This window comes from Nematostella vectensis, chromosome 8, assembly GCF_932526225.1.
Source record: "Nematostella vectensis chromosome 8, jaNemVect1.1, whole genome shotgun sequence".
Taxonomy (NCBI): domain Eukaryota; kingdom Metazoa; phylum Cnidaria; class Anthozoa; order Actiniaria; family Edwardsiidae; genus Nematostella; species Nematostella vectensis.
Window position 1 is genome coordinate 3,786,855 of NC_064041.1, and position 27,987 is coordinate 3,814,841.

General features: G+C 41.7%; 1 protein-coding gene across 1 annotated transcript; it reads left to right on the forward strand.

The window, feature by feature from the left end:
• Positions 1-7: 7 nt before the first annotated feature.
• On the forward strand, positions 8-27,842 carry LOC5501012 (Y+L amino acid transporter 2). The gene is made up of 12 exons (XM_048731195.1): positions 8-218; positions 725-1,027; positions 4,702-4,905; positions 5,373-5,504; positions 7,177-7,279; positions 7,460-7,504; positions 10,747-10,870; positions 16,928-17,031; positions 24,666-24,762; positions 25,543-25,698; positions 26,555-26,732; positions 27,264-27,842. Exons 2-12 carry the CDS (start codon positions 733-735, stop codon positions 27,329-27,331), a joined length of 1,506 nt encoding a protein of 501 aa, XP_048587152.1. The 5' UTR covers positions 8-218; positions 725-732; the 3' UTR covers positions 27,332-27,842.
• Positions 27,843-27,987: the final 145 nt, after the last annotated feature.

A 27,987-nucleotide genomic window follows, 5' to 3' on the forward strand; every position in this document is an offset into this window, starting at 1 on the left:
GGTTTGTAATCGATAGCTTACGAAAAGGCCACAACGCTGACCTTCGCTTTATCACACAAATTTCGTACTTGGGAGCGACAGCCACACAAACTCGATCCTTGGGGGTAGGAATTCATTTGCCAGCATAAATAGTTCCGAATTATCCGTTCTAAGGCTTTTATTTTAAACCGAAGAAAGGTTTCGTTGATTGTTCAAGCGTGAAGTCTGCCGAGTTCAGGGTAAGTATAGCTAATAGTTTTCAGGAATTGCAAAATATATTTCAAAGTAAACTGAGATATGCCCATTTCTGGCATTAGTGTTTGCCTCTCAAAACGCTGGTTCGTACCTACACCTGTTTGATAATAAATATTATTATTATTATCTTTATATGGAATATTCTGAATATTAATCAGAATGCCTTATATATCTTATTAACCTATGAAGTATGTCAAGCATGATAAATGAAGTGTAAAAAAAACGGCGTGTCGGTTTAATCGACCATAAATCTTTAATTCAGCTAGAGGGTTTTTATGTGCAGAGTATAAAGAAAAAGGTTTTCACTGTGCTGTGGTGGGGTTTTTGTGTAGGACAGGGAGAGAGAGGAGGGAGGGGAGGGTGAATAATGCTGAATGAGATGATTTGCGAAGTGCATCAATATTTAAAATGAAAACGGAATGGACACGTCCAATTCCGAGCATTGCTGCCTTTGTAAAGGTATAATATGTGTGTTTTATTTTTGTCTTAGTACTCAGAATGGAAAAGGAGTCATTGGACACTTCGAATCCCGAGTTCAAAATAGAAAGCGGTGAAAAACTGAGGAAAGCCCAAGATAAATTTACCCTAAAGCGCATGCTCGGTATCGCGGGATCATCCGCCATGGTGGCGGGGATTATGATTGGTTCTGGTATATTCATATCCGCACGATGGGTCCTTGTGTACAGCGGATCCGTTGGCATGGCAATGCTGCTGTGGGCGCTTTGCGGACAGGTTGCGTTTGTGGGAGGCCTGTGTTGGGTAGAGCTTGCTCTTACATTTCCAAAATGCGGAGGTATGTACTTATATCAATCAATGGCTGCCGTTTTTAAATGGTCTGAAAGAGCCCATCATACACTCATGTACCCATCATACACTACTTTCTTGTGTACCCATCATAATTTTCTTGTGTACCCATCATGCAATACTCCCTAAGTATACCCATCATACATTTCTTTTTTGTGTACCCATCATGCAATACTCCCTAGTGTACCCATCATGCAATACTCCCTACTGTACCCATCATGCAATACTCCCTAGCATACCCATCATACACTATTTCTAGTGTACCCATCATGCAATACTCCCTAGTGTACCCATCATGCAATACTCCCTAGTGTACCCATCATACATTACTCCCTAGTGTACCTAAAATACATTACTCCCTAGTGTACCCATCAAACATTGCTCCCTAGTGTACCCATCATACATTGCTCCCTAGTGTACCCATCATACATTACTCCCCAGTGTACCCATCATACATTGCTTCCTAGTGTACCCATCATGCAATAATACCTAATGTACCTGTCATGCATTACTCCCTAGTGTAACCATCATGCATTACTCCTCAGTGTACCCATCATACATTGCTCCCTAGTGTACCCATCATGCATTACTCCCTAGTGTACCCATCATACTTTGTTCCCTAGTGTACCCATCATGCATTACTCCCTAGTGTACCCATCATACATTGCTCCCTAGTGTACCCATCATACATTGCTCCCTAGTGTACCCATCATACATTGCTCCCTATTGTACCCAGCTCCCTAGTGTAGCCATCATACATTGCTCCCTAGTGTGATCCATCATACAGTACTCCCCAGTGTACCCATCATACGTTGCTCCCTAGTATACCCATCATACATTGCTCCCCAGTGTACCCAGCATACATTGCTCCCTAGTGTACCCATCATACATTGCTCCCTAGTATACCCATCATACATTGCTCCCCAGTGTACCCAGCATACATTGCTCCCTAGTGTACCCATCAAACATTGCTCCCTAGTGTACCCATCATACATTGCTCCCTAGTGTACCCATCATACATTGCTCCCTAGTATACCCATCATACATTGCTCCCCAGTGTACCCAGCATACATTGCTCCCTAGTGTACCCATCAAACATTGCTCCTTAGTGTACCCATCATACATTACTCCCTAGTGTACCCATCATACATTGCTCCCTAGTGTACCCGTCATACATTGCTCCCTAGTGTATCCATCTAACATTGCTCCCTAGTGTACCCATCATACATTACTCCCTAGTGTACCCATCATACATTACTCCCTAGTGTACCTATCATACATTACTCCCTAGTGTACCCATCACACATTGCTCCCTAGTGTACCCATCATACATTACTCCCTAGTGTACCCATCATACATTGCTCCCTAGTGTATCCATCTAACATTACTCCCTAGTGTACCCATCATACATTACTCCCTAGTGTACCTATCATACATTACTCCCTAGTGTACCCGTCATACATTGCTCCCTAGTGTATCCATCTAACATTGCTCCCTAGTGCACCCATTAAACATTGCTCCCTAGTGTACCCATAATACAGTACTCCCTTGTGTACCCATCATACATTGCTTCCTAGTGTACCCATCACACATTGCTCCCTAGTGTACCCATCATACATTACTCCCTAGTGTACCCGTCATACATTGCTCCCTAGTGTATCCATCTAACATTACTCCCTAGTGTACCCATCATACATTACTCCCTAGTGTACCTATCATACATTACTCCCTAGTGTACCCATCATACATTGCTCCCTAGTGTACCCGTCATACATTGCTCCCTAGTGTATCCATCTAACATTGCTCCCTAGTGTACCCATCAAACATTGCTCCCTAGTGTACCCATCATACATTACTCCCTAGTGTACCTATCATACATTACTCCCTAGTGTACCCATCACACATTGCTCCCTAGTGTACCCATCATACATTGCTCCCTATTGTACCCATCATACATTACTCCCTAGTGTACCCATCATACATTGCTCCCTAGTGTACCCATCATACATTGCTCCCTAGTGTACCCATCATACAGTACTCCCTAGTGTACCCATCATACATTGCTCCCTAGTGTACCCATCATACATTACTCCCTAGTGTACCTAAAATACATTACTCCCCAGTGTACCCATCATACATTGCTCCCTAGTGTACCCATCATACATTGCTCCCTAGTGTACCCATCATACATAGCTCCCTAGTGTACCCGTCATACATTGCTCCCTAGTGTACCCATCATACATTACTCCCTAGTGTACCCATCATACATTGCTCCCCAGTGTACCCATCATACATTGCTCCCTAGTGTACCCATCATACATTGCTCCCTAGTGTACCCATCATACATTGCTCCCTAGTGTACCCATCACACATTGCTCCCTAGTGTACCCATCATACATTACTCCCTAGTGTACCCATCATACATTGCTCCCTAGTGTACCCATCATACATAGCTCCCTAGTGTACCCATCATACATTGCTCCCTAGTGTACCCATCATACATTGCTCCCTAGTGTACCCATCATACAGTACTCCCTAGTGTACCCATCAAACATTGCTCCCTAGTGTACCCATCATACATTGCTCCCTAGTGTACCCATCATACATTACTCCCCAGTGTACCCATCATACATTGCTCCCTAGTGTACCCATCATACATTGCTCCCTAGTGTACCCATCATACATAGCTCCCTAGTGTACCCGTCATACATTGCTCCCTAGTGTACCCATCATACATTACTCCCTATTGTACCCATCATACATTGCTCCCTAGTGTACCCATCATACATTGCTCCCTAGTGTACCCATCACACATTGCTCCCTAGTGTACCCATCACACATTGCTCCCCAGTGTACCCATCATACATTGCTCCCTAGTGTACCCATCATACATTGCTCCCTAGTGTACCCATCAAACATTGCTCCCTAGTGTACCCATCATACATTGCTCCCTAGTGTACCCATCATACATTACTCCCTAGTGTACCCATCATACATTGCTCCCTAGTGTACCCATCATACATTGCTCCCTAGTGTACCCATCATACAGTACTCCCTAGTGTACCCATCATACATTGCTCCCTAGTGTACCCATCATACATTACTCCCTAGTGTACCTAAAATACATTACTCCCTAGTGTACCCATCAAACATTGCTCCCTAGTGTACCCATCATACATTGCTCCCTAGTGTACCCATCATACATTACTCCCCAGTGTACCCATCATACATTGCTTCCTAGTGTACCCATCATACATTGCTCCCCAGTGTATCCATCATACATTGCTCCCTAGTGTACCCATCATACATTGCTCCCTAGTGTACCCATCATACAGTACTCCCTTGTGTACCCATCATACATTGCTCCCTAGTGTACCCATCATGCATTGCCCCTAGTGTACCCATCATTCATTGCTCCCTAGTGTACCCATCATACATTGCTCCCTATTGTACCCTTCATGTATAGCTCCCAAGTGTACCCGTAATACATTGCTCCCTAGCGTACCCATCATACATTGCTCTCTGGCGTACCCATCATGCATTGCTCCCTTGTGTTCCTATCTCACATTACCTCCTATTGCACCCATCATGCTTTGCTCCCTAAATGTTTCTTTCCAATTATTTTCTAATAGCTTATAGGTTTTTTATTAATTCCATCGACAGGAGAATACATGATCATCAAGCAAACGTTAGGATCACCATTGGCATTCAGTATCGTCTGGTTAAAGCTGATAATTGTCATCCCTTGTTCCTCCGCAATAACTGCACTCACGTTCTCCGCATACGCCATCGAACCATTTTTCCGCGATTGCTTCGAGAGGGATGATCTTGAGGCCCCGCGTAAGATCTTGGCTGCGTTCACTTTATGTAAGATTTCCTCTGGAAAAACTAGTCCCTGATAGGCGAGGCGTAGTCAGGCACTGAAAAAAATAACGCCTGGCTAAGGGTAGAAATTTGAATAAGCTACTCCCCAGAAGAGCTGTATAAGTGCCTCGTGTTGCACTAATAGACTTCGATGACGAGGGGGACTGTAGGGAAGTAACGAAAACTGACAGTACATAGCACTGTTGGCAAAAAGAAACTAGTTACTGTCAATATCGCTTTGGATATCATCTATGTAGACAAGGAACAAATCCGATTCTGATATAAGCGCTTCCCTCGTATAAGCACCTCGCCTAGGGCACAGTAAACCCTCTCCACGTTATGTGGTTTAGCTCGTCCTAGCTCCTCACGGAGCTCCGAAACAGGTAACCCGGCTAGAAAACTGAGTCTAGGCTACCTTCCAGATGGGTATTAGTATTATAATGTCATCATTCTATTTACACCTTTTACAGGTTTTATTACATACGTGAATGTGATGAGTGCCAAGGTTGCCGCGCGGGTACAGAACGTCTTCACGGTCGGCAAAACCCTCGCCTTAGTCATGATCATCATCACAGGGCTCGTCAGACTGGCACGAGATAAAGGTACAACACGCTTGCTAGGGGTACACGGGGTGTGGCACATCACGCTTGCTAGGGGTACACGGGGTGTGGTACATCACGCTTGCTAGGGGTACATGGGGTGTGGTACATCACGCTTACTAGGGGTACACGGGGTGTGGTACATCACGCTTGCTAGGGGTACATGGGGTGTGGCACATCACGCTTGCTAGGGTTTATGGGGTGTGGTACATCACGCTTGCTAGGGGTTCATGGGGTGTGGTACATCACGCTTGCTAGGCGTACATGGGGTGTGGTACATCACGCTTGCTAGGGGTACATGGGGTGTGGTACATCACGCTTGCTAGGGGTACATGGGGTGTGGCACATCACGCTTGCTAGGGGTACACGGGGTGTGGTACATCACACTTGCTAGGGGTACATGGGGTGTGGCACATTACGCTTGCTAGGGGTACATGGGGTGTGGCACATCACGCTTGCTAGGGGTACATGGGGTGTGGTACATCACGCTTGCTAGGGGTACATGGGGTGTGGCACATCACGCTTGCTAGGGGTACATGGGGTATGGTAAATCACGCTTGCTTGGGGTACATGGGATGTGGTACATCACGCTTGCTAGGGGTACACGGGGTGTGGTACATCACGCTTGCTTGGGGTACATGGGGTGTGGCACATCACCCTTGCTAGGGGTACATGGGGTGTGGCACATCACGCTTGCTAGGGGTACATGGGGTGTGGCACATCACGCTTGCTAGGGGTACATGGGTGTGGCACATCACGCTTGCATGCTAGGGATACATGAGGGTGCGTGCGGCACAAGGCGGAAGGGTGTGGTACATACCCACAAATCTTGTTTTGAAAACTCTCTAGTAGAGAGAACTTCGTATCTGCTTTTCACTAAAAGATTTCAAGGGTTCGTGCCTCATGCAGGCCCGTACCCAGGATTTTTCTTGGGGGGGGGGGGTGCGAAATCCGAAAAATGGGACTTAATAATTCCGGGGGGGGGGGAGTGGGAAGGAATTTCTCTGATAAAATCTGCCCATGCCTTTGCAGTATCCCCACGGGACGTTTATTGTCGGATTTGGCTACATACCAGAGTGATCTAGCTGATGCTTAATAGTTTTGTCTACAAATAATAGCACGTCTATTGAGAACCGAAAGTGGACCTTCGACCGTTGTTGGGGGTGCGTTCGCACCCCCTGCACCACCCCTGGGTACGGGCCTGTCATGTCTGTTTAGTTTCAATTAAACGTTTATAACGTATAACCTCAAACGATCGTCAGGATTTATTAGGTTCTTTCAAAGCTACAATATCTTAGCGACAGGTTCTGCTAAAATAAGAGAAATAGGAGGCCGTCATGCGGCAAAATAGATTTCGGTGACGCAGCTTAATGACCGCGATCACCTTAATATCATGTTTCAAGCGCTTAGATCAATTATTTATTACAGGTTCGTACCGTTTTGTATCATAATCATCATCATCATCATCATCATCACCATCATCATCATCATCATCATCATCACCATCATCACCATCATCATATCATCATATCATCAATATCAGCACCCACGCCACCACACCATCATCATCATCATTTATTTCCTTTATCATTTATATAAAAACAAAATGAAAATAAAAATTGCTATACAGATTAAGAGGAAAGAAACATAAAAAAATCGATGAATAAATCCCCAGGTTCCTCCACTAATAACTTCGACGAACCCTTCGATGGAACGACCTCGGTGATTGGGAGGATAGGACTTGCATTCCAGGCTGGACTTTGGGCGTTTGAAGGATGGTAAGAAAAACGTTCAAATACACAAAGCCCCATGATCAGCGCTTATTAAATTTTACTCCAACGCGGCTAACAAATATTTTTTATTGCTATTATTTAACAAAGCGATATCTTTTGTACTAGAACAATGGCGTTTTTTTACAAGAGGTATAGTTCTATTTTAACAGCCTATTTATTCCGCAGGGATGCATTAAATGATGTTTCAGAGGAAGTAAAAAATCCCCGGAGGTAAAATAAGGCTACTTAACAATATGGGACAAGGATATTATTAGTTCTCATAGTGTTTGACTGCGCAACCCTAGACCTCCCAAAATATATAATTTCCATGGGCCAGACCATTTTTTGGTATACCAAATCGGGTAACAAAACATGAATACCATCAAATGAAACCTTAGATTGAGAGGATAAAAATATGTATGATAAACCTTACGAAAGAGTAGCTTTAACATATAATTTTAGCAATATTAATTAGATTAGTTAAAAAGATAACGAACCCCTATTGCCGCAGGACCTATCGGTTCACCGTAGTTCTTATACGGAGCATTACTTTTGAAATCCGCATTTAGCATGAAAACGAGTCTCTAAATTTATATCTGTAAAACTATGCAATACATTTAATCGGAGAGCCTGAATCTAAGAAATATTATAGCTAGTACATAGAAAAGGGTATTTCAATCACTAAAAGTTGTTTTAATTTTTTTTAACCTGTTTCAAATTATTTTTAAAAACCTTTTTCTTCGTGTTGCAATCAAGAATAATCCAAAATGGCGGCTTTTTTGAAAGGTGAGTAAAACACTAATCTTCGCTATTTTCTGCAAATCTGCAACGGTTGATCGGGTTATAAGGTACAAAATGGGACTTATAGATACCATAGATACGAAATCAATTTATATAAATCAATAATTTTAATAAATGTGGGGATTTTTCAAAGAACTTACAGTCATTCGAAATAAAGAATTGTAATTTTCGTGTCTAAGATACTTATAATAATTTTTTTTCTTATTGTGGTGCATAGGAGCCTGCCATTCTCGTTTTGATAGGGGTAGAAAACGATCTAGAGAAGAGTCTTCATTGTACGGAAGACCAGTAAGAGCTTGTTTCACCCAGAGACATTAATTCTTGGAAAACGCTTTTCGAGGCAGCAAACATTTGAAATCATGAGCCTGTACTGGAGATCGCCCAGGAGCTAGATAAAGGAGAAATTCCTCGTATCTATTATCACAGAAACTGTCGCATTGTTTTTACTCTTAAGAAGTCTCTCATAGGAATCATAGAAGATGGTTGCAAGTCAGGTCAAGAGGAAACTTCCGAAGAGAAAAAAACAATCAACTAGGAAGATATCACCTACCTCTGGACAAGAATCTATGAAGAAGTTTGCATTTTCTGTGACAAAAAAGGCAAGTTCATCATTCATCCTGTTACAAGATTTACACTAAAAGATCCGCCCAATGCTCGGTTAGAATCGAGTGCCCTTGAAAAAGTGTATAGCTTCATCAGAACAAGGCTTCTTGGAGACAGAAAGATTATAAAGCTTTCCGCCCTTCTACTGTCAAACCTCAAAAATAGAGGAGATGCTATCACTGAATGCCGATTCATCTTTGAAGCATGCTGATCTGGGAAGTAGCAGAATAAAAAAAATAACGAAGGCGATGTGGAATCCTTATTGCATATACTGAAGACTAAAAGGCTAAACCCATTCGATAGTGCGCTTCAAGAGCTGGTGTGCTTGTCAACAGGGAAAGCAGCAACCCACGACATCTGCAAAGATCTCCTTGATGCCAGGGAAGTAGGAGAGAAAGCCTATCAAGTATTCAGAACAAAACGCCTTGAATCTACGCCTCCCCTGGTGAAGCTCCACGATCCTATACGTAAGTCCAAGCTTCGAACACTCAGCGATCTGAGCAAGGAAATCAAACTGCAGCGGAGCATGCAGCTATAGCACCAAGTTAGAAAGACGGCATGTAAACTTAACTGCAGCGGTGACTTAGAACTATGTTTTCATTGACTATCGTATCACTTAAGAAGATAATAGTGTAGGTTTTAGTGAATCCATTTTGGATATTGGTTGCCATAGCAACAATACGAAATCATTAACAAGTAACTGTCCCTTAACTTTATAACATGTGGCCGTAGTCGAAATAAGCTTTGGATGTTAGAAAACATATTCATAATTTTCTTTTAACCATTACAAACTAAGCATGCGGATAGAGGGGGATGGATTTGGGTGGATTTCCACCTCCCCAGTTATAAGCCCTCTATCCGACCATTATTCACCCCACATTTGGAAATCCTGGATCCGCCCCTGATGTATACATCATGCTTAAAGGGCTGATGGCGCCACTAATCACGTGATTAAACACTCACAACGTTTTATTTCACATGTCTATCATATATCTTTAAGTAGAAGGGTTAATAAGCTTTCCAAAAATGTATGATAACCCTTGTCACTTGCCTTGTCTGTTTTTGGTACCAAATTGCCACATTTGGCGTGTTTCTTTGTCCGTATATTGAAAAAGAAACTGAGATAGGCTGATTGGTTTCTGTGGCAACGAAAAAGTAGGATGACCAAACGAGACGATTGTAATCTCGTGCCATAATTATGAATGAAATAAACCCAAAACATTTTGTTAAAACGTCTTCTTTTATGTTTTTTCTTTACTAAGTACATAAAGTAAGCATGATATAGAAAAAGGATAATGACGTCACTTTGTCACGTGATTACAGACTCAAAGCTACTCATTTGTAATGTATATCATAAATTTCCACAAACTACCTTTTCAAAAAGGTATGATAGCCTTTTTCACCTTTCTTGGTACCAAAAAGCTAATTTTGGAGTCCTGGCCCATGGACCCCCAGAAAATGAAATTGGTCATTTTTTATTTGGAAAATTATTGCATATCAGTCAGTCTTGTTTTAAAAACTGTCGTTTTTCTAGCTCGATCGGTCATTTCCTGATTAGGCATTGGATACAATATTTGGGAGTCCGCTTCAATCATTTTTTCGCTTTTTTATCGCTCTAGGACTTTGTAAGTCGAGAATCTCCACGTAAACTTGCAGGAATTCGTGTTAACTACGATTTTGCTGACAGCCATCTTGGAAATGGTGCCTGGTCCCTAACGTTTTGGAATATCACAGGTCTTCCGCGCGCTTGCCTCAGGCTCTTTTATATTATTTAGAAAAACGAAAGCCATTGATTGATATGCCAATGACTGCTTACCCTCCTCTCGACTTCCCAGGTTCCCCACCAATACAAGTGTCGTGGGTTTACCCGGGGTCTCGCAGCCAGTGAAGCGGAAGAGAGGTTTTAAAATTAAAGGCTTTTTCCTCTCTTAATCTCTCTTTCAGCATCATATTTCGGCGTCGTCCAGCAAAATGCCTTGTGCCTGAATAGTCATTATATTCGTGTGAGTGACATCTACTGTATGGTGTCTAGATGAACTTGTTAACGTTAACTTGGTTGTACTGTACAGGAATATGCCACTGGCTGTGCTGGGAAGTATATCAGGAGTGACTGCCATCTATTTCTTGGTTAACATCGCCTATTTTGCTGTGCTCACGAGTGACGAAGTAAAGGAATCTCCAGCGACGGGCGTGGTAAGTTTCCTTAGAGAGGATGTAAGGCGTAGGGCAGGAATAGTCCTCCCGGGGTGCTTACGCTGTTCTTTTTATTGGCCGTTCCAAATGAAAATAAGCTTAGTTGATTCATTCATACATTCATCCATCCATCCATCCAACTATCCATCCATCCATCCATCCATCTATTCATTCATTCACAGATTCATCGTGGTTCCCTTTCGTAACATTTTTTCAACTTCACCCCTTTTCAATCAGGAACATCATTAAATCATAGCGAATATATCTATAGGAAGATTTTTAAGCAGATATTGGATGGTGAAAACTAAATAAACCCAACTTAAAAATTGGCGATGATATTTAAAGTTAAAGAGCAAAATGTTACAAAAAGGAACACCCTTTAGGTTTCAGCCAACAAAAATACAGAAAAACCGAAATCACGCTGTATCATCGGGATATATCATCTATCTGGACTTTAGCATACCCCTCCTAGCTTCCTAACCTGCTTTGATTTGCGTAGAATTTTCGAGGCTTCAAGACCGTGCTCAGATCAATGGACTTTATGGGGACCCGTGCCAATCATAAGATTCAAATTTAACGCACTTAAAGTCACCTCACAAAAAAGCGTAAAATCGATCGAGTTCTTCCGCTTGAGGCCCCTCAACTCGTTGTACGCATAGAAGGATAGTTAAGGAAGATTCTCTCAAAACTTGGTTACATTTCACCTAAATATAAATGATTTATAAAGAAAACTCGAGCGAAATTGGCCTCAGAGGCGAATCCAAAAATACTCAAATTTTGGCACTTTCTATCCGGCCCGAGAGATTTGAAATAAATACCCAATGAAGCGGTGGATCTTTTTGCTTATGCATGTATAAAAGAGATCAAATATTGGTGGGGAACATATCCAAGAAGTAAAGCAAGAACGTAGAAGAAATTGCTTTTTTGATTTTTTTCCTTGACCCGCTGAAAATGCTTAAATGTTACAAAAAGGAACATTTTGGGGTGCTATAACTAGTGCAGGATAAAAAAGTATTTTATTTAAAAAGATTTTTATTTCTATGCAATTCTAGGTTTGATAATGTTTTATAGGTCTGTTTATAGCAAAGAAATATATATGTGAGATCACAATAATATTTTATTGAAATATATGTCAGGTTACGAAAAGGAACGACCGCGAAAATCATGTCTCTTTTAGTGTAACAATTATCAGAAAAATTAGGTTTATTTATGTTTAAAATCATGGTGAAACAACTAAAAACTGAAGCAGGGATAGACAACCATTCGATTCAGAGAGTACTTGTTAGTATTTTCATTTTCTGTGTTTCAGTTTTTTGGTCAAATCTCCAAGGATAATAGGCACATTTTGAATTCCCCGCTATATTGTTTCGATATTTGCAGCTTCTTTGCAGCCTCTTGAAAGACGTATAACACAAGCAAGCCTAACAAGAATCATCAGATGCTATTCGTATTTGCTTTTCCTGAGTTTAATAGCTCTTTGAATTAAAATGACTGAGATATGACGATTCTTGGAGACTGGGTAAAATGCATCATTCGTGTGCTGTATCAGAATAAGGTTTTCGCTATTTCCTTGACTTTTGCAATTTTTAGCAGCCTCTAGGAAAGCGGATAACTCAAACTGGCCTTAAATCATAATCTACTATTCGTCTTTCCTCAAACTACACATGGATTGAGAGTGCTCAGAGATGGGTGTACTCATAGAAACATACTACAGCTTTACAGGGCAGCTTTATTAATAATGTCGCTTGCTGTTGCTGCTCATAACGTCTCTGTGTATACATTTAAGTATAATAACGTCTCTGTGTATACATTTAAGTATAATAACGTCTCTGTGTATACATTTAAGTATAATAACGTCTCTGTGTATACATTCAAGTATAACAACGCCTCTTTATATACATTTAAGTATAATAATGTCTCTGTGTTCCGTATGAACAAACAAGTCATTAACAACAATTTTAGTGAATCCTTCGAATCCTCTTGCGCAAACATTTTTAACAACTGAACTTACTACAAACGCGAAAATGGCTGAAAACGGCTGAAAATGCCTGGAGTGGTCATTAGATTGTTTCTACTACTTTGACTTCTTAGCTTTGTTGCGCTCTGCACGCACCTTGTCAGCAAGTTGTTGTGGAGTAAACGCAGACAACTCTTTCTTGGCCTCGTCATCTCTCATGACTCGTTCCATCAAGGCTTTTCTCTCGATCCTGTCATTGTTGTGTAGGAGATCATGAAACAGTCGCAGACAGAGATTAGACTGCGAATCTGTAAATACTTGAGACCCCTTACTCTTGAGGCATGATTCTTCAGCATCTTCCCGACCCAACATTCTTTCCATCTTCTCTTGTTGGGTCATTTTCTCTGTGGGGAGGCAAGGGCTCGCTTGTGTATTTTCTTTCTTCATCAATCTCCTTACTTTATCGTAAACCTTCAAGGCGTCGATATGCGCCAGAAGGGGGGTGCTTGGGTATTTCTTGCTTCACGGCATCTAACCGAAGCTTGCATTCTTCAATGGCACCCTTAAATACCATTTGGATAGCCTCCTCTTCTTTCTCTGTCCAGTGGTGACGACCAGACTTTTCTGCTTCCCCATTCTTCACAGACAGGGCTTCACTTGCTTCTACATGTGATGCCCCTTCCGCATACATGATATTTCTGAGAAAAGAAGGGTTTTGCAGCCGACTTAGACTTCTGCTTAACGAGAATTTTTCGGCGGTCTTTTGATTGTGTCCCATGAGGTCGGCTAGGTCCTTCCTCAGATGTTGGTGCTCTTCGTGGACCACGGAAACAGCTGCTTTACGGAATGAAGCTGCATTTACTCTAATATTCTCGACAGCCTTTTGCCACAAGGAATTAAGTTGAGCAGATATCATAAATGATGTCATCTCACTCGCTGTGAAGCTGATGAAAACCTTCTCATCGGGATCTGTTCCTGCTCCGCTGACCTTGTTTCTCATGTATTTTACATACGCCTTTAGCCAGGTGAAGACTGTGGGACTTAGCACTACATGGGCTGGGCCTGCCGAGGCAGATGTCTTGCGCTTCAAAATGGTGACAATCATTTCATCGCCGTCTTTCGTGGCTCTATCTAGATCCCGCAAAGTCATATTTGCGATCGGGCCAGCTCTACATGCATTCTCGATGCATAGGCGAGTGATGAGATGGTCTCTGATAGTACAAAAGTCTGTCTGACCCGGGGACCCTTCCTTTTCCATGTATCTTCCCAGTGTCGAGATTGCCGCTCTTACTGAAGCCGACTTTGAAAACTTCTGGACGTCCTCCGGGGTTATGAGTTTCTCTAGGTCTTCTTGATGCTTCTCCCATCTTCTTTCTTTGAACGGCTTCTTAAAAGAAGCCGACCACTCTTGGACTTGCACTCTGACCTTCGTCACATGCTCTTCTGTTAGCTTTAGGTCTTCTAACTTTTCCACAACAAGGAAACGGATAAATCTTGATAATGAACCTAAATATGCCTTGCAGGTCCCTGGCTTCCTATTACGTTCCAATTTCTGTAACCATTTGTCTCGAAGATGCTTCTTATTCAGGATGCTGTCGATGCGCAGCTCATCTGGATCTACATCCTTGATGATTGCGTGAACCTGAGCAACATATTGCTTAGCGGTACGCAACTCTCTTCTACCTCCATCGATACCTTGAAGCCATTGTAAAAATGCGTCCAATATCTTATCTGTGTCATCGTTTCTGCCTTCATCATCTTTCATCAGCGTTTCTGCCTTCATCATCAATTCATCTTCTTCATCCGTAACATCGATATCATTATCCTCATCATCATTACCACAACCTTCATTATCTTCGTCTTCATCCTCATCTTCTCCATCTGGCTCGTAGTCTTTGTCTTCTATCTCCTCTGCTGGGCTCGACGTTGATAAGTCATCCTTTTCCTTGCTATTGTCTACTGCAGTTGCTTTCCATAGTGTCGGTGAAGATTATTCTCCTGCCAATCCCCCAGTTGTTCTCTTCTTGATAACCTTTGGAGTGTCGTTGTGAATATCGGCTAGCGCGCGCTTAGGAAAGATGCTCCTCTTCTTTCCAATCGGCGACGAAGGGATAACTTCATCACTATCGTCATCACTTGAGCTGTATTTGTGTTGATCTACTTCACCTCCTCTCATTATAGCTTTGGCTTTTTCGGATTTTCTATGGATTTCCTGGAGGCACATTTCTTCTTCATTAGATGACATTGTACTGGATTGACTGCTCTTGCTTTGGCTCTGGCTCTGGCTCTGGCTCTGGCTCTGGCTCTGGCTCTGGCTCTGGCTCTGGCTCTGGCTCTGGCTCTGGCTCTGGCTCTGGCTCTGGCTCTGGCTCTGGCTCTGGCTCTGGCTCTGGCTCTGGCTCTGGCTCTGGCTCTGGCTCTGGCTCTGGCTCTGGCTCTGGCCTTGGACCTTGCCCTTGCCCTTGCCCTTGCCCTTGCCCTTGCCCTTGCCCTTGCCCTTGCCCTTGCCCTTGCCCTTGCCCTTGCCCTTGCCCTTGCCCTTGCCCTTGCCCTTGCCCTTGCTTTGGCTCTGGCTCTGGGGATCGGGCTCTTGCTCGGGCTCGGACTCGGTGTCAGAGGAGATCTCTACTACACACTCTTCCTGGAAATCTTCGCCTATCTCTTCCCATCGCGATTCTTTCAATAGCTGTTTGTATCTCTCGTCGTGTCGACTTAACTTATGTTTTGCATTCAGGTGGTTGTGCAACCTTCGCACGATCAGGTTGAACCCTGGGAACGAACAAACCCGACGTTTGTAGGTCCGCTTGGCTCTTTGCTCTGGGACAGCCTCTGACTTCGTTTTTTTTTGCCCTAAGGTCGAACACAGACAGTGCCTCTAATGCCTTTTCGCGGCTCCATTTGTGCACTGTTATCAAATGGCGAGGGAGGTGAATCACCTCTTTCTGACAGGCAGGCACTGGACAGCGATGTTTCTGTCTTTTATATGATTTCTCCATTTTGACTGGGTCACAGCTAGCCATCTTATGATAGAAACAGAGCATAGTAATCATAACCTGCGCAACACGCGTCCCTTTTTAGGGCCTAAATCGCCCTATTGCCCCTCACAAGTGTTAATGGATATTCAAGGGAGCTAAGGGGGGCTCCCATACAAATATCCAGAGCATTTCATCCGCATGGTGTTGGGGCACCATAAAGAAAGCAAACGCGGAAATTACCTCTAAACGTCGTGTGGACTTCAAAATGAGGGGAAGACGTTATCGATTGAGCCTTGCATACTCCTCTCAATGTGGGATGTAAACCTTAATATTTTAGTGTTTAAAACGCTCATGAATCGACAAAAATGTGTATCGATGTATATCATTAAATAAAAACAAATTCAGGGAATGAAATAGAAGCAAGGATGTCACTGGCTGCGTATTATTGATGATATAAATGATGGAGCACCGACATTATCAATCTTATTCTACAACTTATTGTTACACTAAAATGTACTCATACAATGTAGGAGATAAGAATAAAACGTTTTATTTGTCGTTTAAATAGGGTTTGGATATTTACTGTAGAATTCAGTTTCTGAATTAAGCCCTATTTTCTAAGGTTACCAAAAGGAACACCCAAAGTTACGAAAGGGAACATGTGCTCCTTTTTGTAACTTGGCTTAGGTTACAAAAAGGATCACAAATGTTACAAAAGGGAGCACATGGTTACAAAAAGGAACATATGCTCCTTTTTGTAACTTGGCCTATGTTACAAAAAGGAGCACTGTTCCCTTTCGTAACCAAACCTTGGTTACAAAAAGGAACAAAGTTACAAAAAGGAACACGACTCGGTTACAAAAAGGCCCATGAATCTATTCATTCATTCATTCATTCATTCATTCATTCATTCATTCATTCATTCATTCATTCATTCATTCATTTATCATTCATTCATTGTTTGTTTGTTTGTGTGTTCGTTCGTTCGTTCTTTCCTTCGTTTGTTTGTTTGTTTGTGTGTTTGTTTGTTCGTTCGTTTGTTCGTTCGTTCGTTTATCGACCGACCGAATGACTGACTAGTTGATTGATTGGTTTATTTATTTATCTATTTCTTTGTTTGGCAAGGCGTTCGCCGCGAAGATGTATGGTTCATTTGACTGGATTATTCCAGTGTGTGTGGCGTGCTCTGTTTTCGGTTCTCAGAATGCTTCAACCTTTACCAGCGGAAGGTATGCATAATACTATCATCTCTTCCATCATCATTATAATGATGACCACCATTATCATCCTGCACTATCGTCACCATCACCATCACCATCATCACCATTATCATCATCACCAATATCATCATTATCATTATTATAGTCCGGTCGCTTAGTGTTTCAATCTATACATAGCGGACAAAAGCACCAAACTTGGCACAAAGATAGCCAAGAGGATGCTAATTAATATTGAGACCGGTGCCCACCGGTACCACTTGAGGATTTCGTGTAATAACGGAATAAAAATTAGAAAAAGCGTCCATCACGGGCTTCCTGTGGTGAAATTTACCTTGTATTTCCAAAACTAAGGCGAAATATCTGATTGTTTTATTCTAGTAGGGGAAATATAACGCTATTTGTTAATATTTCAAGATAAAACTGTCGTCGGCTGCATTAAAACGCTTTATCTAAGAGAAAAATTTTTCAAGGCTAGACCCAATCCCCCTCACGGTTATCCAATATGGCGGCTTATATTGGCATAGATACGCTGTAAGTACCTCATTAAATCACGTATTTTAGGTGAAAAAAAGGCTCATACTTTATGTTTCAAGGACTTACAATGTCAATAACCTAATAAATATGAACTTTTGTCTTGAATTTATAAATGTATCTCTTCTAAATCTGCGTTTATTGCAATTATCGGGTATTTTGACGTTGGCTAAAAAGAGGTAGAGATGGATTTAATAGGGGGCTTTGTTAATGTATGTCAACTAGACACCACAGAACAACGAGATGCTTTAGATATGCCTCCTCAATCAAAGTAATTAGTTTGTGAATCTTTTCTTGAGAATATTAGAGTATTTAGATGTTCTGCAGAAGAAACATCTGCAGAAACTCTTTGTCGCAAATAGAGCAAAATGGCACAGGAATTATCACAAATTTGCGGTATTAAGCTCGAAAGCCTTTAAGAACGAAAAAAGGTGACTAGAAGAGACTAGAAAAACAGTGCTTATTTCTCCCTACGTGTGCATTATAGTGACGAGGTTGAACGTATCGCATGCTTTGAACAGGATAGCAACCAGCCTCCAACAAATCGCCGTAGCGATAAAGGACTATGTTATTAACTTAAAGATTAACTTAATGATGACCTCAGGGATGGAAAAAGCCATGTGGAGCATAAGTAAAGGAAAGGTCTCCAGGAAGCGAAAGAGGATGATAAAAAAAGTGTAGAGCTTTTTGTCAGGCTTATAGAATATAATATATTATCAGAATATATAACTGGAAGCTGTTGAAAATGGTACAAACCTTTCTTGTGATGTACAAGCTCCACAATGCGCATGAGACGCGCTTGGAAGATTTCGGGAATGAGAAATCCTTTAACCGATTTTTACTAAAGGACAGAGTTTTAGAGGCTTTTTCTAAGGCGCACGATCAGTGATCGGCGGACCGTTATTGTAATAAAGGGAAAAAGGTCATTCTGAAATAAACTGAAAGAGACTTTTTAGAATGATGCGCGTACGCAAGCTTGTGTGCAGGGTACGCTGGGATTTCTTTTCCAAACAGAAGATGTTTCCTTCGACGGTGCTATAAACAAATGTACAAAAACTCTAGTGTCAACGGTACTAGCGTCGACCTTAGGACACGTTTAGGCCCAAACCTGACGTAAGCCAGAATTATTCTATGTAAGTTATAAACGATCAGATGGTTTTGAGCGCCATATCCGTAAACGCCAGTAGCTTATTTTTTCCTGGTGACGGGCCTATTAATTACAGCCGCGCTGGTTGAATCAAAGCTCTGTAACCCTTAATATAATGCTTAGACAGCTCATTGAAAGAAAATTTCTGGTGAAATTCATGTGCACCACCTATTGTGCTTATTTGATGGACGGAAATCAGTCATATTATTATTATATTTGTATGTTAGGAAGAGGGATGTAAAAAACGACCGCAGCCTGGGTTCCAGTAGATTTCCTTCTTCTTCAAATGTAGCTTTTTATAGCTATTTATACGTTTTTTTGTTCGGAATTCGATAGAGTACAGCTTAAATGATAGAAATCGTTTTCAAATATGTGCATTTTTTATCTTTTTTTGCCTCATAAAAAGGTATGAAAATCTCACCACAGGGTACCCGCAATACCAGATTTCTAAAAAAAAGAATTGCTCTTTATCTATGGATCCGCTAATGGCACCGGTGGGCACCGGTCTCAATATTAATTACCATCTCATAGGCTATAATTATACCAAGTTTGGTGCTTTTGTCCGCTGTGTATAGATTGAGCTCTTTTTGTGCGCTAAGCGACCCGACTATTTCGACCATCGAAAATCCAAGATGGCCGCCATTTTTAAGCAAAATCTTAAATCAAAACAGTTACACAATCACACATGGCAAATTAAAGGATCTAAACATGTTTATTGCATTTCGATACATGTAAAAATGACATTAAATCGAAACCTGAGCTTGCAAAACATTTCATTTTTTTAAGCTTTCTAATCCAAAATGGCCGCAAAATCCAAGATAATCGCCTTCAGGCTAAAGTTTACCTACATATTTCACATGAAAGCAAATAAACACCCAATACTAGATACTTAGATAACTTGATATTGTTTTTCATGCATAATGGCTGTTAAGTGATTTAATAAAGGCAATAAAATCAATTTACGAGGACGCAATGCTTGTTTTCAATGCAACCAATTCTCCAGAAATCACACACTCGGGCGCTTGATGGTGCTACCACAAACAGTTCGTTTTGCAGTGACTATCTATACATTTCTGGCAGCAAGATCTGTGTGATGCACTAGCAGCTGGAAAACATCAGAGTCTTCTGCAGCCACAGCTACTGGCCTTTCTAGGGCGTATGTACGAGCCATCTGGCAAATCTTGTAATCCGCATCTCCTGGGGCGTGTTCAACAGTGACTCCAGCTCGACCCATTTCGTCAGCGAGGAGGTAGATAAGGGCCTGCTTGTTGGTGGAATTTCCAAGGAAAGCTTTTTTGGACATCGTCAGGCGCATTTCTTTGGTGACAGACACTGTTGCGCCAACGTCGTTGTTCGATCGACATCGATGGGCTTCATCCTTTGTACTTGGGCCATCAAAAACTACCGTGGCATTAACGTAGCTGCTACACACATGTCGAACGTACAGGGTGCATATTTCAGCGTACGTGGAATTCTTTGGCCATGCGAACTTGTAAAGCAGCCCTCCTCCGTCGATGACATACCGCAGGTCTGTAGTGGGGAGTGTCGCAACAACACTTTCGGGAACGAGCTTGACTAAATGGTGAATTAGCTCTGCTTCTTTGAGAACGAATACGCTGATACAGTCTTACCAACCATTGACTGAAGAACTTGATCTCCTACCGCTTTTGCGTCATCAGCATTTACCTCATCGTCGGCAATTAGGCCAGTTGATAAGCTCACGAATTTGGTGCTGGAGGTGTTGAAAACACCGCGCTCGTTAAAAACATCAACTAGTTTTTCTAAGTCAGACATATCCCTCTTAATTCGGGAAGCTGTCAGGTCACGATGGCCGTTTTCATCATCTGGTAATAAACCTGCAATCTTGAATACGCAATGGCTTATCTCTGAGCATATTGGCCTTGAAAACAGAAAAAGGAGACGGGTAATTTCATCGAATCCACGTCCGCGCGTCAGCCCGCCACTTGTCTTGAGCCCGGCCATAAGAACACCACGCGCCGTCTGTTCTTCTTACAGGAAATAAGCCATCTGTAAATGCTCTGTACACTTCAGGGTGAGTACGCTCAAGGTCCTGCATTCTTGGAATAAACAGTGCCAGGGACTTTGTGTAGTTGTTATGACCGGCCGCTGCAAGATACGGATGCATATCACACAAGCATTTGAGGTACAACTTCCAATCTCCCGTTCTGATTGAACGAAAAAACGATCTCAGAATTTGGATCATCCTTTGGTACTGAAGCGTTACGTTCCATAATATCTCTCCAGCTGTCAAGGGCAGACTTGATTGTTGTGACGGCACTTCTCTGAAGGGCTTCGTGCAGGCTTAGTTCCTCCTCTTTTACCCCATTGACCAAATGGCGTATACGCGCAAGGAGAGCGGTATTATTCTCGTCATCTGAAAGGCAAAAGAAGCGTTAACTTTAATATCGGGTAACATTCTTTGAACTGTTTTCTTTTCCATTATTTACCTAAAGGAGTACTAGGAGGCGCTTGGAGACCAGTTGCGTTACTGTTGGGAGGGGCTGACGGACCAGCAGGGAGCGCGGGATTATCCTCGTCATCTGAAAGCGTGAAAAGGCAAAAGAAGCGTTAACTTTAATATCAGGTAATATTCTTTGTAACGGTTCTATTTCATTATTTACCTAAAGGAGTACTAGGGGGCGCTTGGAGACCAGTTGCGTTACTGTTGGGAGGGGCTGACGGACCAGCAGGGAGCGCGGGATTATCCTCGTCATCTGAAAGGGTAAAAAGGCAAAAGAAGCGTTAACTTTAATATAAGGTAATTTTCTTTGTAAAGGTTCCTTTTTCATTATTTACCTAAAGAGTACTAGGAGGCGCTGGGAGACCAGTACTGATCGAATGGGCTACTGGACCAGTCACGGTACTAGAAGGGACTTCGTTGTCTAGTAAACAAATCAATGTTGTTTTTAATCATTTCGTATAATTGTGCATGATAGAAGGGAAATATTCAAATGTGTACCTGTTAGGATGGGTGGTTCGAGTCGGAGGGCAGCTGATGTTGCGATTATGAGCGCTATCGATCAGTAGGTGCCCACGTACCGCCCGCGCGACTGCTTTGCCACTTAGCATCTTCTCGACGAACCCTTCTGCATATAACTGGGCCAACATTTCCTTCAGACCAGAGCCATTCATTATAGACCCCACCGCCCCTAAAAAGCTCATCTGCGTGTGGAATCCACCGAGCAATAGCACGATGCGTCGAATACGGCTGTCGGCTGGCTGGTCTTCAATGACCATGAGTGCAATCCAGTACAGTTGTTGGTCAAGTGTGATAATAGGTGTAACGCTTTGCTTATCTGCTACGTCACATAAATACTCCAATGTCGAGCGCACGCATGTAGGGCTACTCGGTGTGAGGTCTATCATTGGCAAGAAGACCTGGGTACTTTTCCCTGGGTTGCGCATTCCATGATGCAAGACCTGCATATACCCCGACCATAGAGGGCGACGACTAGATATGTTCAAAGACACTTTCCATAGGATATCCAGCTTTGTGTTCTCAATATCTTCCGATAGGATAGGGATGGTGGGATATTTCAAGCGCTGGAGAGCTCCTTTGGGATCCCGTTGGAAAATGATATTATGATGGCCTTTTCTCTTGATTTCTTCAAGTGAGATCTTGTTTCTTGCAATATGCTTTCTATGGGCTACCTCTGCGGTAACTGCTCCCATCTGCCCCATCATGTGAATGACGCTCTCGCCATCAAGAGTATTTGCGTTGTGGTCCACGTTGTCTGCTATCAAATGAAGTAACGCGTTCTCTGCAACTTCATCTACGCCCACACCTTGTGTTACGACAGCGTTTTTCTTATAAAGGGTAACCTCAGAATACGATGCGCAGAAACCAAAGTTTCTAAGAAGATCAATCAGGTCACGGCACCCATACTTATGGTCCAATGTCACACATATACCTACTTGTAAAGGGGACAGGAAGCCTCTAGGACACGTGGCACTCATAATGGCTTGACTAAATGATGCCGTTTGTAAGTCAGCATTCTTGCTTTTGATTATGCCACCAAACTTACGGAGGGATGCTGGTAAGACAGAGAGGTTGTGATCAATGGACTTGATATTCTCAGCATCTAGGTATACTTGGGAGTTTTTTTCTGCACTTTTTATGTCGTTTCTTATATACTCACTGACAATATCAATCAAAGCATCAATATCTTTCCAGCCGAGTCAGAAACGACAAACGAACAATAAAAAAGGTGTTGCTGGCGATAAAAAACTGTTGAATAATACGCTAAGCAGTATTTAAAGTAGATTATGATGATTTTTAATTACTTACCGACTGAATTTATCCATGTTTTTTGCTGAAGAACTTGCAGATCGAGCAGAGAACCACATGCATGAGCTTTAGCTGATCACCGCTGACCCATAATACTCACACATACCCCTGACTCATTGGCTTATATGCCATTGACGTAAAGAATATATTCAGGATACTTTGAGCAATTATTTTCTTTGTATAAGTTGAATTGAGATTTATTTGAACAATTAATATAAATTTATAATTTACCCATTTTGGCGGCCATTTTGGATTCAGTAACATCAACATCGATAAGCAATAAACGTGCATAGAGGCTTCACTCTACCGAGTATAATTGTATAACTGTTTTATAATTTTTTTTTCAAAAATGGCGGCCATCTTGGATTTGGAGGCCATCTTGGATTTTCGATGGTCGAAATAAGGAGGTTGCTATGGTCGGATTCCGGTGGATTTTTGGGGGGGCACTATTTGGATGCAAATAAACAGATCTAAGGTAAATCGGCTTTGTTACAAATTTTGTCGAACCTCCGTAATAAAAATTCGTTCGTTTACTGGACTATTATTATCATCATTATCTTCATCATCATCATCATTACCATCACCAATATCATCATCATCATCATTACCACCACCATCACCACCATTATCATCATCACCATCATGACCATCATCATCATTATCATCACCAATATCATCATCATCATTATCATCACCAATATCATCATCATCATCATCATCATCATCAATATCATCATCATCATCATTACCACCACCATCACCACCATCATCATTATCATCATCATCATAATCATCATTATCATTATCATCACCAATATCATCATCATCATCATTATTATCATCATCATCGTCATCATCATCTTCATCATCATCATCATTACCATCACCAATATCATCATAATCATTACCACTACCATCACCACCACCATCATTATCATCATCATCATGACCATCTACATCATCATGACCATCAACATCTCGCGTGGGACGCTACATCTCGCGGTGGACAGTACTTTTCGCGTGTGACGCTACATCTCGCGGTGGACAGCACCTTTCGCGTGTGACGCTACATTTCGCGGTGGACAGCACCTTTCGCGTGTGACGCTACATCTCGCGGTGGACAGTACTTTTCGCGTGTGACGCTACATCTCGCGGTGGACAGTACTTTTCGCGTGTGACGCTACATCTCGCGGTGGACAGTACTTTTCGCGTGTGACGCTACATCTCGCGGTGGACAGTACTTTTCGCGTGTGACGCTACATCTCGCGTGAGACATGTCTCTCAGTAGCCAGGGCCTTACCATGACTACCCCCTACCATAAACTATTATACCACTTAACATAGTTATTATAACATTATCATAATTACTATGCCATTAACATAATTATTATAACATTACCATAAACTATTATACCACTTAACATAGTTATTAAATATTATCATAATTACTATACCACTTAACATAATTATTATAACATTATCATGATTATTATACCATTAACATGATTATTATAACATTATCATAATAACTATACCACTTAACATAATTATTATAACATTATCATAATTACTATACCATTAACATAATTATTATATTCGTGCACACTGTATCCACAGTAACCCTCACCATTATCACAAGTATATCATTCTTAATTAGGATTTTTTTCGCCGCTGCAAGGGAAGGCCATTTACCAAGCTTCTTAGCAATGATTCACAGAACCAAACGTACTCCAGTTCCATCTCTCCTATTCCAGGTATGTCAACAATAATCACATCACGGTCCATATTCTTTCGATTACCGGAATATTGAAAATATCTATGAAGCATTTAAAAAACATATCATATTCAATATTGAGGAAATACAGGTTTGTAGTTGAATTGCTGTCCTTCCAAACATTAAAGCTGCATGTAACCAGTTTAGTTCCGGTCGATTGCGTACAAATCTCCGATGATTTTTAAAGGAAAACGCGAGAGATATTTCAAAATTTTAAAAGCGGTGTGTCTATTGGCAGTTATTTAGATAATGTAGAGCGAGTGGTCTGTTAAATAGCGCGGATTCTAATAGATTCTTTAGTCTCTTGTCGCTTGAGGTTTACGTTGGCCCTCTGGAAGTAAATTGGTGACAATGTCGCTTTAATTAGCATGGGCCAATGGGCTGATTAGGGCACACAAGCTCCCTTATTGTTATGACCCTAAGCAGCACTGGCCCCACACAAGGTCAGAATATCATAGCTTGTCTATCACTGATGATCGCCAATAAACCAAACTTTTCAGAATATCATAGCTTGTCTATCACTGATGATCGCCAATGAACCAAACTTTTCAGAATATCATAGCTTGTCTATTACTGATGATCGCCAATGAACCAAACTTTTCAAAATATCATAGCTTGTCTATCACTGATGATCGCCAATGAACCAAACTTTTCAGAATATCATAGCTTGTCTATCACTGATGATCGCCAATTAACCAAACTTTTCAGAATATCATAGCTTGTCTATCACTGATGATCGCCAATGAACCAAATTTTTCAGAATATCATAGCTTGTTTATTACTGATCCCGGCAAAAGCTACCATCGCCAGCCTTACAAGTGTGTTCAGCTTTGGTGAGTGGTTTACGTACACCATTACAGTTGTGGGACTCCTGTGGACGCGCTATCGGCGTCCAGGCCTTCGCCGACCATTTAAAGTAAGTGTTCTTTAAGTATGGAATATGAAGAAAGGGGGGTCACAAGGGATGTGTGGGGATCATTAGGCGTAGTCCATTCAAAGTACGAACTTTATAAGGAGAGGGAATACGAAGCGCATAACCCCAAGGTAGTCCATCTGTGAAGGGTTTAGGAAGCATCGTGCGCACACAACAAGACTATAATTTTAGGAAACCTTTGCTGGTCCTTATCTGATGAGTACAGAGACATGAAAATTATTAGTAATTATTATAAATATTTTTTAGAACTGCCAAAATTATCTTAGTAAATCCTTAAACAGCAGGAAGTGTTATAGAATCCCATTCGGTGAAGCAACAACAATGAATCGATGAACATTTTCTATTGTTTTGTTAAGAAGTGTTTTTGCCCTTCATGACCTCGAAATGGTATCCAAAGTAATTAATATTAACTCTAATTCCTTAAAGTAGAAAATATACGAACCATATAAAGGCTCAAAACGTCAGCGCAACTTATCTGTTTTCACAAAAGCGTTCAATATACCATTTCACACATATATACACTATTGGGGCGCGTTTTTTTACTCATGTTCCGGAATGACAATGATTAGAATAGAAAAAGCGAGCGTTCGTTTATCCCGCGTTCCCATTCCAGAATGGAATTAAGGCCATTCCACCCATTCTGCTACCTGTAGCAGAATGACTCGAATGCCATTCTGAACATTCTCTACCAACCATTCCCATTCCAGAATGATAGGAAAAAAAATGCGCCCTTGCTTGGAGCGGCTACTTCAGAATCAGTATTTGGCAATTTGTCCAGCGTAACCATAACATGCTTGTTAGATCACACCCCTCAACACTCAGATTCTTGTATTCACAGCTCCCAATCCTGGTGCCCGTGCTTTTCTTCCTCATGAGTGTATACCTCGCCCTATCGCCCGCGGTCAGCGCTCCCATGGAATCCCTGTGGAGCTTTCTCTTGCTTATGTCCGGGATACCTGTGTATTACGTATTGATACATTGGAAACTCGCCCCGAAGTGTATTTCTAGGATGCTAGGTAAAGAGTAAAGTCGAGTGGTTACAGTGCGGCGTGCTACCGTGAACGCAAGACAACTTTTGTGATGAGTTTTTGACAGTCTTTTTTTTTTTTAATATTTCTTACAAGTGAAATAAAGTGTGCATTTTAAAGGGTGCTGCTTTTGGGAGCCAATAACAAATAAGCTTAATAACAGTCTAAAGTGTGTTGATCCGATGGTGGATTAACGAGGAAATTAGACGATAAGAGATGAAGTTTGCTAAATTATATCATGAAGTGCGCATCTCCACTAATACAAAGTTTGAGGAAAGTTGATATTAGCTTCATGACAAGGCTCTCGAACAGCGCCTCAAGCGAAGCTCGTCCAGAAAGCGCCCTAAAAGCCATTCTAAAAGAAAAGGAGATTGGGGATATTTGGTTAACGGGTATCGGCTCGAAATCTGCTCGCTATACCGCGACCGGCCTTGCAAGTCATTAGCTTTTATGACGTCGGACTAATGATGTCACATTTAACTATAATGACGTCACATGCGTAATTTGCTTGTTTTGCAGACTCGTTTGCCTACAAGGTGCAGAAGGTTCTAGACGTTGTTTATCCCGACACTGACGTCAGAATTTGATGAGCGCCACAGGGAGACCACTGTTTTGATGTCAGATAAGTTCCATTAAAACAAGAAAGGTTGATCTCCATTTAGTCATATAGTCATGGCTTTTGGGAGAATTAAAACTCAGCGACACAGATACGTGTCTCATTCATTATTCCCGCTCCCAGGCCTTTTTTATTTTTTAGCGAGCGTCTTCGACTAAGAAACCCACGGGGAGGGACGAGGTTTCAGTGGTGTGACGAAATCACCCCACAAAACAAGGCAAGGGGACGATATATATTTGGAAAAAGATTTTCAAAAAGCAATCCTTGACTAAGAAAAATAGACGATCTTCATGAAAAAAACGAATAGATTGCAAAGAAATGCTTCGCAAAGAATAATCCCTTATACCCCTTAATCTGTTTCTATAGCAACATAGAAAGGACACCTTAATGGGTTTACATGTTGCAATATAGGGTGAAGCGGAGAGCCAGTGAAAGTTAAACTCATATCACAAAATAAAATAACAAAAAGGACGTGTAGCTTTTAAAACTTCGTGTACTTGTGATCATTTCGGGGTCCGGAGACAGTTGGGAGACTGGGGTTTCCCTCAGTCCTGGGATCATTTTGGGCCCGTTTGACGAATTTAAAACATAGGCAGCTTCAACACAGCTTCGGGCCTTCAACACATT

What these genes read in the sequence shown, in the direction of transcription:
- LOC5501012 (XM_048731195.1), top strand. Translation starts at nt 733, where the DNA reads ATGGAAAAGGAGTCATTGGACACTTCGAATCCCGAGTTCAAAATAGAA. An exon ending in TACATTTCCAAAATGCGGAG is followed by an intron (nt 1,028 to 4,701) that starts GTATGTACTTAT and finishes TTCCATCGACAG; the next exon opens with GAGAATACATGATCATCAAG. An exon ending in CTTGGCTGCGTTCACTTTAT is followed by an intron (nt 4,906 to 5,372) that starts GTAAGATTTCCT and finishes CACCTTTTACAG; the next exon opens with GTTTTATTACATACGTGAAT.